This window comes from Doryrhamphus excisus, linkage group LG6 (assembly GCF_037039965.1).
Source record: "Doryrhamphus excisus strain RoL-2023G ecotype Guam linkage group LG6, RoL_Dexc_Guam_v1.1, whole genome shotgun sequence".
NCBI classification, from domain to species: Eukaryota; Metazoa; Chordata; class Actinopteri; order Syngnathiformes; family Syngnathidae; genus Doryrhamphus; species Doryrhamphus excisus.
Genome location: NC_136362.1, coordinates 22,903,198 through 22,915,790, shown reverse-complemented (window position 1 = coordinate 22,915,790; position 12,593 = coordinate 22,903,198). Strand labels below are relative to the sequence as shown.

At 45.2% G+C, this 12,593-nt stretch overlaps 1 protein-coding gene across 1 annotated transcript in view; it reads left to right on the top strand.

The window, feature by feature from the left end:
• The window catches only part of agbl1 (AGBL carboxypeptidase 1), a 134,598-nt gene that overhangs the window by 87,803 nt on the left and 34,202 nt on the right, over positions 1–12,593 (top strand). The window contains exon 24 of the mRNA XM_058087448.2: positions 3,545–3,658. Coding sequence (XP_057943431.2) covers positions 3,545–3,658 — 114 coding nt within the window. The remainder of the gene's footprint in view (positions 1–3,544; positions 3,659–12,593) is intronic.

Below are 12,593 nucleotides of genomic sequence, written 5' to 3'. Positions count from 1 at the left end.
AGTGGCTGGCATTGTCCAGAGTTTGACCAGCAGTTTCAGAGTCCTCTTCTCTGCCACTGTTGCCAGAGGGTCTAGCTTCATCCCAACTACTGGGCTGGCCCGCTTGATCAACTACTCCAGCCTAGAGAGGTCTGCTTTTGTTGTGCTCCCTCCCCAGGACACCACAGCATAAGAAGGAGCGCTGGCGACGACATCCACAGGAGCTTCCTGCAGATGTTGAAAGCTCTGAGCTTTCCAATACAGTTTGCCCGTGTTGCTCTGCTCCTCTGCTCCCAGCTGAACTGGTCTAGGACTGGGTCATGGTGATAAATAAATTAAATACATCAGAAATGTTTTCACAGACATAGTTAGGCTTGGGCCGGTCTGAGATTCTGACTGTATAACTTTGGGCAAAAATATTACAATCTGAGGGTTTCACAGTTTTGTCATTACTGGGGATATCCCAATCCAACCCTCAGGATCTGGATCAGCTGCTGTTCCGCTTTGAACACAGGATAAAATAAGCGTCCCTCATGAGATTGGGTCGATCTAGTTGCCGTATAATGTTAACTCTGGGCCACACTGTAACATGCCAGGTGCAGTAATGCACCCCACAGAAGGTTGTCACTTGACTCCCGCTATCCACAAGAACAAGAACAAGCAACACCACCATGCAGACATGTCCATGTTGTACCGTGGGGAAGTTAGTTTAGTGTTGGACGTTGGATATTGGGCTCTGAAGCTACAACTAAATATTTTCTTAGTGGAAAAAGAATAAAACAAAGCAAAATGCTATCAAGTGGCTGAAGAAGATTACAACATGAATATACAGTATATTTATTAAACTATATTTTCCGGACTATAAGTCGCACTTCTTTTCATACGTTGGCTGTTCCTGCAACTTATACTCCTGAGCAACTTGTAAATGAAAAAACTGTTACATAAACACTGGACACCTTTTCTCTTCATGACTTGACTTCTTGACTTGTGACTTGACTTATACTGTCCAGAAAATATGGTATATACATAATTTGATATATATTAACTTGCAGTGTTACTTTATTGTTTCATAGTGGCAAGTTGCACTGTTCCACAAACTAGTCTTTACGTGTCATATGATTGTTGTTAGTAACTGGTGGTAAGTGGTCGTTGTTTGCTGTTCAGTGGAGAATAAATGCCATCCTCCCCTCTAACATCAATACATAAACTAGCCTTTTATCACAACAATAAACAATGTTTTTACCTTAGCACTATAAATATAATAATAATAGGGAACTACAAAATTCCCGCAGAAATTTTGATGGGCATGTAACCTGTGCTGTGAAACTCGGGCCCAGTGTCTGCTGTACCACGCCGCCAAGCAATGATGTGCGTACATTACATGAGGAATTTAGTAAAAAAGCTAACATGCTACGTGTTAGCACACTAGCATCTCACGAGATGACACTCGATAGCAAAAGCGTCAAGGCAGTCCTACAATATCCTTGCATCATGCCATATGTAATAGCCCTTAGACGTGAGGAATACAGCTAAAATGTTAACATGCTAACAGTTCCTACATCATGCCATGTATATACTAGGCCTTTAAACAGGAGTAAAATAGCCAAAATTCTAACAAGCAAACAAGTTGCATGATGACACCTAGCAAGATAGCACTAAGTGGTGAAAGTGCCAAAGCAGTTCTATAGTGTCCATACATCATGCTAAGTGTGTATTTTCATTAAGATGTGTATAAAAACTCAAAATGATAACAGTTAGCATGGTAGCATCTGGCAAGAAAGCACCTAGTCCCAAGTGTTACGGCAGTCCTATAATGTCCCTACATCATGCTATGTGTGTATTTGCCTTTACATATAAGTAAATTCACTAACATGCTAACCGTCACCATGCTGGCACTGGCAAGAGAACTGAGAGTGCCAAGACTTTTCTATAACTTCCCTGCATAATGCCATGTGCATATTTTCCTTTAGACATGAGTAAATTAACTGAAACAGTTAGCATGGTAGCATCTAAAAAGAAAGCACCAAGTCCCAAAAGTGTTAAGGCAGTCCCATAGTGTCCCTACGTCATGCCATGTGTGTATTTGCCTTTAGACATGAGTAAATTAGATTAAATGCTAACATGCTAGCAATTAGCATGCAAGCACCTAGCAACATAGCAAGTGAAAGATAGCATAGAAAGTGGCCAGGCACGCCTGTGGTGTCTGCACATGATGTCATGTGTTGTTTTACAATTGCATGCAACACTTGCATTGTCATGCAGTATTTAAGGGCAAAGAGGTAGTGAAGTCCATACCAAACTATCGATTCCTGACATCATGATAACACAGCTTGCAGCTGTATCATGGATTCTATGAAAATGTTGATATTTTAATACTGCATTAATTTGAGGTGACTGCAGTCACTGTGCTTAATTAGAAAGATACAACTTTTAAAATCTACCAGTTACATGAGATGTATGGTATCAGCTGGGAAGGGAATCATTGTAATTGCACATTACTACACACTCACATTTTAAAAATGAGGGGCTGGGAGGAAGGAGAAAAGGTGTAAACTCCATTTTACTGCAGCAGGTGGCGGCCATATTGACAATGAATGAGCACAAATCACTGAAAGTTCTGAATCCCTCATGTCAAACAGAAGCTTCTTACGGCCAAATGATTTATTAATTATTATTATTAATTTCTAAATTAACAATATTGACGCCACTAGACGACCGTGAGGCCCAAGGGTTTGGGCTTTGCATACATATGTTCGTTTTGCAAATCGGTACAGAAAGGACCGCAAGCGGACAAGTCAAAAACATAGGAAATTGAAGAGTAGGAGAAAAAAATAGATGGCGTCTTTAACATGAGAGTCAATGGGAGAATTTTTAGGCTTTTGTCACTTCTAGGCTCCACATAAGGCAAAACTAATTAGCCACAGAAAGTAAATAAAGTTTCTCAGAAACGACCGAATGGTTGAGCTACAAGGCTGCAAATTCTCATTTTTATCTGGCATGCGGTGTTCTAAAAATAGATTTGTGTGTACCTAATCTAGAGGCCCATTTTTTAACATTTTTGTTAATAGTGTTGCCATCGTTAATCTAATCTTTCCAAAGAATAAATAGCGACCTAGTCCCGAGCATCACGATTCCGGTGGTGTAACAATGTGTGGGGGTCCTTCTTGCGGTTTTGGCCGCATTAAGTGCGAAAAAAGTGGGAGGATTAAGATATAACAATATTAATAGCTAAACATTCTCTGGGAGGAATAATAAGATGGGCTGCTCTGCACTGCAGAGCCCCCATTGACTGCTGCTTGGCAGCTGTCAGTGAGGGCCTGCATTGCAGTGCATGCCCAAAATAAGAATTGTAATAACTAAACATTTTGAGGAATATTAAGATGGGCTACTTTGCTATATAGAGCCCCAATTGACTGCTGATTGGCAGCTGTCAGTGGGGGCCTGCATTGCAGTGCATGCCCATAATTAACAAGAACACAGACTTTTTTTGTGCTGGAAAAAAGGTGGTGCATATGCCACAGAATAAGTGAATTTCTAAAATACTTCATACTTTTAATTTTCTTAGGTGGAAAAGTCACGTTCATCGACTGCCAGAGTTGTTGTTTGGAGGGAAATGGGAGTGCTGAGAAGTTACACGATGGAAAGCACTTTCAATGGCTTCGACCAGGGAATATACAAGGTTTGTAAATTTGAGTGATGGAACTTTTTGAACATTGGCTATATTGTTCATAATTGTGAATGCATGCATACGTATGTACATTATATAGAAAGAAGTCAACAACCTAAGACTAGTTTAGCTATCAGGTTACAGTCTGTGTTTCTTCTGACGAGAGAACAAGTTGCTCTATTCGCTTGCAGAACAAAGTCACAGTTCCAATCTATAGATGCGCTGCGCATATACTGGGGACTAACAAGGAGGAAAAAGCCCCAAACTGCTTTGGGTGAGGTTCTTATACCTCTTCACCTTTCAGCGTCACAGTTTCAACATTTCTTACCATCTTCGGACAACTCTTCCTGGAACACTACTCTTCCTGGAATTCAAGATGTTTATTAGATGAGGTCGTTTTCAACCAGCAGTGATAAAAAATACATCTTTCTGAGCAAGCCTCCTCCTCTCACTTTGTGTGTGTGTGTGCGTGTGTGTGTGCGCGTGCGTGCGTGCATGTTTATGTAAGTGCGGCCCTTCACATGTATTGATATACATCACACATGGTGAAGGCTCAACTAACTTGTATGTACAGCTTCATACCCTCCTTTTATAAGGCGAGGTTGACTTAAAAATATTAATTGCATAGCCATAAGCACAATTGTATTTAAAAGTGTCCCTCCTTTAGGCCATATATCCCTCCAATGTCTACTAATTTAACCTTACAGACCTTTACTTTACTGGCTGTGGTTTTATGGCAACATCTTCCAAGGGTATGCATGGTGTATACAATAGCAAATGGTTACCTTCCCATCCCCTTTACAGCCACTTAGCCCTGGCGGGGACCCTAGACAGGTGCTAACATTCCGGGCCAGAATGTACCTGGACGCATTGTGATGATTAAGAGGTAGCGTCACTCTCCTCAAGTCTCTTCCCTGACTTCATCACCGGATGCCTTTTACGGTCATGCCCAGGACCACACTGGATGCTTTTTACAGTCCTGCTCAGGACGTGGCTGGTTTCCTTTTTCAGTCTTGCTCAGGACATTGCTGGATGCTTTTTTCGGTCATGCCCAGGACCAAGTCCTTGCATAACAGCCAAACAACAAACTCTGTTCCACAGGATTCTTGACACTGGCGATTCTAGCTGCCAGTAGTGTACTGTAATTTAACACTAAAATTTGTTCAGTGCAGGAGCTATTTGTCCGTCCCCAACAAGTGCCCCCCCTCTGAACGAGCACAGCAGCACGTTCAGCACAGCAGGTGACATTAGAACAGCAGAGCAGTTGGCTTCTTCCTGAATTTTGAAACAATTTTAAAAGGGTATAAGTTGTTTTCCACTTTCTGCTCCTCACTACTGTATTAGCTTAGCTGCTAGTGCAATCACATTAGCAGTATGTTTTAAAGACAGGAATATAAACAAACATTGATTGCACTGTTGAAAGTGTCACTTTAATTTTGCTGTTGCTGCGTACTGTATTTGATACAGCAGTAATTATTGTTGAATTGTTTTACTCCACCACTGAACCACTGCTATTGTAATTGCATAGCCGATGTGAAAGCGTGAGGAAAGTTGTTTTTGAAAAGTTGTTACTGTTTTAAGATGGCAAAAAGAATGATCAAGAAGTGGTGCATAGTAAAAAAGACATACAGCACTTCAGTTGAATTTACTGCCAACTGCCGAGAAGGAATAAAGCCAAATCCTTTTTGTGGGACCATACTGAATTCAATTTTTTCCCTTTGCTTATTTGCATCATGTTGAATTGCATCATATCGCAAGAAATTGCACCATATCATATCAGATTGCATTGATGTGAACTAAATGATTAACGCATCGTATCGCATCGTATCGCATCGTATCGTATCGTATCGCATCGTATCGTATCACATCGTATCGCATCGTGAAGAGGGTGAATCGTATCGTATTGCGTCTGTCAGAGCTTGATTATATATTTTTAATTGCTCACGGTATGCATCACAACAATGTCGATGGCTGTCTTTAATTTACTGTTAAAACTGTCTCTCACTCCCGGTAATATTAAAAAACATGCAGTAATGGTCAGACTCAGCCAAGTCAACAACAGAGGACACATCAGCTGAGAGGCCATGACTAATGACCAGATCCAGGGTGTGTCCCCTGCTGTGAGTTGGCCGTGTGACGTGTTGAGTAAAATCTATGCAGCTGGGGAGGTTTAAAAACTCTTTGGACATGTGATCTGATGGATTGTCTTTGTGTAAATTAAAATCACTGTATATAATGATAAAATTGTAAGTGGCATGGATTACTGATAAAAATTCTGAGAAATCACTGATAAAAGCAGCATCATATTTTGGTGGTCTGTAGATTGTGATGCAGAGAATGGAGGGGCTGCTAAAAACAAACGCATGGTGCTCAAAGATGTGTACTGATCAAATAAAATGTTTATTGGTCTAAGTGAATCATTGATTATTGCTGCAGTACCACCACCCTTCCTGCCACAGAGAATGTGAAGTTAAAATTTGGTGGGGAGGCCTCAGTGAGAACAACTGGCGCGTCTGTACCAGCCATGTTTCAGTTTAAAATAAACAATCGATTTTATTGTCTAAAAACTTTTCTTTTTAAGCAACTATTAAAAAGAGCCGTGTTCCGCCTCCGGGGGTGTCCTACTCGGCGGGTCCGTGGGTGGATGGGAGATGTGGTGGAGACGGGTCGGCGCTGTGGCGGAGGGTATTGGGGGGAATGGGGGGGCATTCACTTTTTACAGCTGTTGGGGTGTCGTTTATCTGGTGGGCTCTGCTGCCTGGTGTGTGTGTCTCTGTCCCGCCCTGGCACTCTTGGCTCACATGCCCTGGGGGCGTGGTTGGGCTCTTCCCCATGCGGGTCCCGGTTCTCTGTGGTGTCACTCCCTGGGCTGCCATGGTGACGGATGTGTTGCCTCGGGGCGTGTGGTTTGTCCGCGGCTCCTGGTGGTCCGGGGGTGGCGTAGCTGGCACAATCTCTGGTGGGGCCCTCCGGGGGGGAGTTGGCAGGCCGGACTGGCTGCCACGATGGGCTGGGTGGGGCTCGTGGTTGGTCCTGTGGCCCACGGCTTGCTCCGGGCGGCTGGCTTGCCCCGCTCGGTTGGTCGGTAGTGCGGGGTGGGCGTGTGTGGGGCCCCGGTCTTCCCTTCTGCACTGCACCACCTCACATAAATGTAGGACTTTGGGGGGTGTCCTGCAACTGGTTAGGCCGGTGGTGAAGTCTACGGTGGTGGCTTGGGGTTGCTGCGCTGTGGTGGCTGCTGCGGGGACCGGGCTGTGTGTTGGGGGGGGGGGGGGGGGCTGATCCTGCTCATGGGGACGGGGGCCTGGGTGGCGTGTGGAGATTGGGGGCATGCTCCTCGGAGTGGGGCCTGGTCTTAACTCCTCGGCTCTGGTGCTTGGCCTCCCTATGACTTGGAGCTATGGCTCTCCCTCAGGGGGGTGAGCTGCCCGGCGGGTGTCGGCCGGCGCGGTGGAGCGCCTTACGACTCGCCTGCACGCCCCCTTCGCTTGCTCATGTGCGGGCCTCCTCCCCTTGCCCTCTCCTTTGTTTGCCACACTGCCGTAGCCCCGATGCCGTGGTCGAGGGGGGTCTGGGGGTGCTATCCCTTGGCGGTCCGTACCTCCCTGGGCTCGGGGCGGTTGTGGGTCTGGGACCCCTGGGTCCCCCGCCCTGTGATGCCCCGGACGCCCCACCCCGGGCCGTCCACAGTGTGTGCTTGCGTGTGTGCGTATTGAGTGGATGGGGTGTGTGCATGTGTCTGAGATGATTTTATGTATTTATTGTTTTAAATACTTAGGGGCCATCCATAATTTTCAACATTTTCACGAGCGTACAAACCATACGAGGGGGGGGAGGGGTTAAGACATCAACGTACGCTTTTTTGAAAACCAGAAAATGTCGATGTCTGTATGTTCGAACCGCGGGACGCAGTCAAATTTTAGCGCGAATAGACTGGTCCCCTGTCGTCGTATGCTAGCGCGAGAGCGTACCAGTCCACGCGATACTCCACGTAGCTCTGCGTGCTTCGCATTCCAACACAACAATCAGACAATGGCCGACCCCGGTGATTTCGATGACCTATTTTTGTTTTTTCGAGAATTACTGCCATTCATCTCACCGAGCAATGCATACGAACAATACATCAATGTTTACTGCTTTGTGCGTTCGGAAAGAAAGCGGAAGGACGCTGTCGCGGCTGGCCAGGCGGCTTGGAAAGGTTCCAAATCGAAGGAATCGAGCAGGGCGGATTTGTTCCGAAGTGCCGTTGCGAAAATGGAGAAGATCAAAACTAAACTGACCATCCTGAATCTATTCGCCAGCTCTGTGTTTATTTTCTATATTTGGGAATGGACCTGGCTGTGATTGCCATTTTCTGAATGACTGTGGTGGTGAATTTGACTTTGTGGACATTGCAGTAACAATCAATGTGATTTTCACTTCCTGTGATACACTGACTAGACTATCGGTGTGATTGTTAAGCCTTTTCAAAACAGTTGTGGCATCTTTATTGCATACTTCACATAGAGTTGAGTTCAAGGGTTGTGTCCATCATTTCAAAGAAGATTTTATCTCCTCAGGCTTTTGGAAACCAGGGGCAACTCTTCTGCTCCTTGAGTAATCATGTGTGTATAAAATAAGTATTCCCTTGTTTAAAAAATCCTGTGGAAAACGGTTGTTGCATCAGGACCTTTCTACATGTATCATTTGATAGAAAGAACAATACAAAAAGACCAAATTTGTAATACATTTGTATTTTCTTGAAAGAAAAATACAAAAAAGAGGCATTTGATATAATTTTTTATCTTGTTCGTGTTCAATACAATGTTGATGGGCAGTGACTGATTGACCAGAGTCCCAAAATACAGCCAGAGAACACTGTTGGACATGTTCGAATTTCCTGGCTGTATTGGGTCAGTTGGTCATGGACCTATCAACATTTTTCATTTGGGATTGTACTCTTTTTGGGGGGGGGGGGGGTTGCTCAAAAGAGTACTCTTTCTACTCTTGTGAAAATGTTGAAAATTATGGATGGCCCCTTAGATAAATAATGATTTGTTATATTATAATTATATATATATATATATATATATATATATATGTGGGTGTGTGTGTGTATGTATGGCTATATAGATATACGGGGGGGGGGCTCTGCGGGGGTCTGGCGCAGGGCGTTCCATCTCTACCGCCCGGGCCTCTTCTGTCCTGGCTGGGGCGGTCCTATGTCGGTGGTCAGGCCTGGGGTTACCTGGGGCGGGCTGGGTTCTGCTTCCTGGGGGTGTGTGGGGGGTGGGGGGCGGCGCCTCCGGCCGTGGACGGGCTCCCTTCCGGTTGGCGGGGGCGCCCCTGTGCCCACAGGTGTGTGGCCCTCGATGCCCTTTTGCCCTAGTGGGGTATGGTCTCCCACTGGTCTCGGGGGTGCGGCTCTCCTCCGGCCTACTGGCGCCCTGTTGCCGGTTAGGATTGCTCCTCCATGGCCTCTTGCTGGTCTCTTCGGGGAGATGCTTCGGGGGCGGGTCTTGGGGAGTCGGCCCTGGCTTTGCCCACACCTGGCTGGAGGATCTCTGGCGGTGGGGGCTTGACCTGGCTGCACGGGGCGGGGTTTGCTGGGTGGTAGAAGGCAGTCTCTCTCCTTTTGTCATTCTCAGTGACAATTACACATTCACACACTCGCATTCACATACACAAGCACGCTTACGCATACATATATGAATATATACACAGAAGTACATGTAAGGGCATTTAGATCAACAATACTATCTGCCCCAATGGCTGGACGGGACAAAAAAAAAAAGAGCCATGTTGATGGTGACAGGTGGCTGATTGTGTAAAGAGGCGGATTGCTGGTGTTTCGGCAGAGGTCTTAGTTTATTGTAGTTCACAGCGTGAACATGGTGGTGTCTGGTGTGTTGACATAGTGTTATGATAACGGGAATGGGTGAAATGTTTGTGTTGTGTGTCAGATGGTTAGTGGTGGAACATGATGCGTAGGAGCACGGACCTGGGGGACATCAGTCAATGACGGACAGATGAGTTATCGCAGGTTTGGGGAGATTGGCGTGATGTACACTGTATGTCAGGTTGGCGGATAGCATGCGGGCACCTGATCGGTTCAGGTGAAGCCCGTCTGGCCCAAACAGATGCCGTCTCTCCCAGAAAACATCAAAGTTGTCTATAAAACCGACATGATGAGTGTTACAGGCAGAGGAGAGCCAAGTGTTGAGACTAAGCAGGCTGCAGAAGCTGCCCATCCCTCTGTACGGGTCCCAGGCTGCTGGCTTCTCGCTCACATACAAAGCTGCATACTTATTCGAGAGCGACAGGCTCGGGGAAGAAGGAGCCCTGCCATGGGTCCCGCTCGGGGCTTTGTCTGCCTGCGGACGACCACTTCGGTCCAGGGGCTCCCCTTGTTTGGAGTGGAGCAGGCGGGTGACTGAAAGGACGAAGACAGGTCCCAGACAACTGTGTGCCTGAGTGCCAAATTGGTGTTCTGTGGTGCGGGCTCACCGGTTACTGAGGACTCTAAGCCAGCTGGATAGCGTTGGGAGACGAGACCTGATGGTGGTCAGCAGGGAATCTTTCCTCTGCAGCTCCCCCGATATTCTTTCAATGTCCTCGAGAAGGTCAGCAATCCTTTTGTTTGCCTTTTGTAATAATAGTTCCACCTCTCCAAGCGAGTCAGAGTCCAGTGCTGGCATGGCGAGTGTAGCTAGCCTCGCCTCCAGGCAGCGTGAGCCTCAGGTAGCACTTGGAGAGATTAGCTATCTGACTAGCTAATTGTTGCAGTAATTAAAGGACACTGATTCAGTGCCCTGGCAGTGTTCTGGTCATTGTGGGCGTTTCGACGGCAACCTCAAAACAACAGCTTCTTTCATTGGTCTTGTCTTACCAAGGTCTTCTGTGATTGCCATCCGTGCACCAAAACACGGAACTCAGTCATCACGCTTCAAAGAATTATGGCAGGCTTTTTTCCTTGAACGACCTTTTCACGGGTCGTGGTTTGGATATAATGTGCCTTTCAGAGACATGGCAAAGAGAGGGGAAATTTATTCATTTAAATGACCTCTGTCCAGCTGGCTGTTCTGCTGTCAGAAAGCCCCGCCCCTCTTGCCGAGGTGGTGGAGTGGCTTTTGTGTTTAAGGACAATTACACCTGGAAGGTGATTCAGTCTCAGGAATTGTCTTCATTTGAATCTCTGACAGTTAAGGTGGGTTTTTCTCATCCCTTCTACTGTGTGCTGATTTATCATCCTCCTGGCTCAGCTTCTCTCTTTTTAAAGGATTTTAATGACTTTTATCTTCTATAATAAAACTAGAATCTGTTTTAATCCGTGGTGATTTTAACCTTCATGTTGATGACAGCTCATCTTGCTCTGCAATGGAGCTTTTGACCTTGACTGAAACTTTTAATTTTGGACATGTCTGAGCCTACTCACCCAAAAGGTCACATTCTGGACTTAGTTTTTTCACTTGGTCTCGACATGTCCCATGTGTCTGTAAATGATGTCCATATGAGTGATCATAGTCTTGTTTCATTTAATTTGCATTTTAGTCCTGAGCCTAAGCTGTATACTGCAAACACAGATACAAATTTTCTTCTCTGTTTGACCCCGTGCCTTTCATGGAATGCTTTGATGTGGACAATTTTATGCATTATTTAATTCTCACTGTGGAACAATACTGGACCAGATTACTCTGGTTAAAATCATGACGTCAGCACAAAGAAAAATGTGCCCTTGGATAAATGAGGATACCCTAAGTCTTAAGAGACTATGCCGAAAGATGGAGCGCTTATGGAAAAACACTAAACTTGAAGTGTACAGACTTTATCTTAGGGATCTTGTGTCCTCATATAATGAAGTGGTGGAGAAGGCTAGATCCAACTATGTACATCAACTGGTTACATTGAACAAGAAAAAATCCTAAAGTGTTGTTTGATACAATCCACTCTCTTGTATCCCCAGCTGCACTTACCCCTGCTTCTTGTATAACTGATTGTAATGCCTTCCTAAGATTTTTTTATTGACAAAATCAAGACGACTACGGATAAAATCTCGATTCTGGGAAATGTACTGTTTTGGTCCTTCTGGATTTGTCAGCTTTTGACATAGTTGACCATCATATTCTGTTGGGAAGGTTGGGACATCAAGTAGGTCTGTCAGGGTCAGTCCTTGATTGGTTTGCTTCATATCCATCTGGTCGAAGGTTTAGCGTCACAGTGAACCAAGTGGAGTCTGACTCAGCAAAACTGCTGTGTGGAGTCCCCCAGGGTTCTGTTCTGGGGCCTGCCCTGTTTATGCTGTACTTGCTTCCTTTGGGAACAATCATTCAAAGGTTCCGTGATGCTTCTTATCATTTATATGCCGATGACATCCAGCTTTACTACTCCTTCAAGCTATCTAATTTTACAAGTTAGACTCCCCAAAAAGCTGCTTAGTGATAACTCCCTGCAGCTAAACATAAATAAAACACAGACTCTCATTCTTGCCAATGATGACCCAAGAATTAAGCAGTACTTGGGTGACTTGGATCAGTCATCCAAGACATCCCTCAGAAATTTGGGTGTTATCTTTGACAAGGACATGTCAAGGACATGTCACGAGAGCAGCATTGCAAACAACTGACCCCGTGCCTTTCATGGAATGCTTTGATGTGGACAATTTTATGCATTATTTAATTCTCCCTGTGGAACGGGGTTGTTTCATTCAACTAAGAAATATGTCCAAAGTCAGAAATATGGTGTCATACGATGATTTGGAGCTAATCATTCATGCCTTTGTGTCTTCACGATTAGACTATTGCAATAGCCTTTTCTCTTGCCTAGGTAAGAAAGAGATGTCTCGCCTACAATTGGTGCAAATTGACTCGCACAAATAGGAGGACACGTATATCGCCTATTTCAAAAACTCTTCATTGGCTGCCAGTGTCTTATTGGAAAGATTTAAAAATTTTAGTCCTCACTTTTAGAG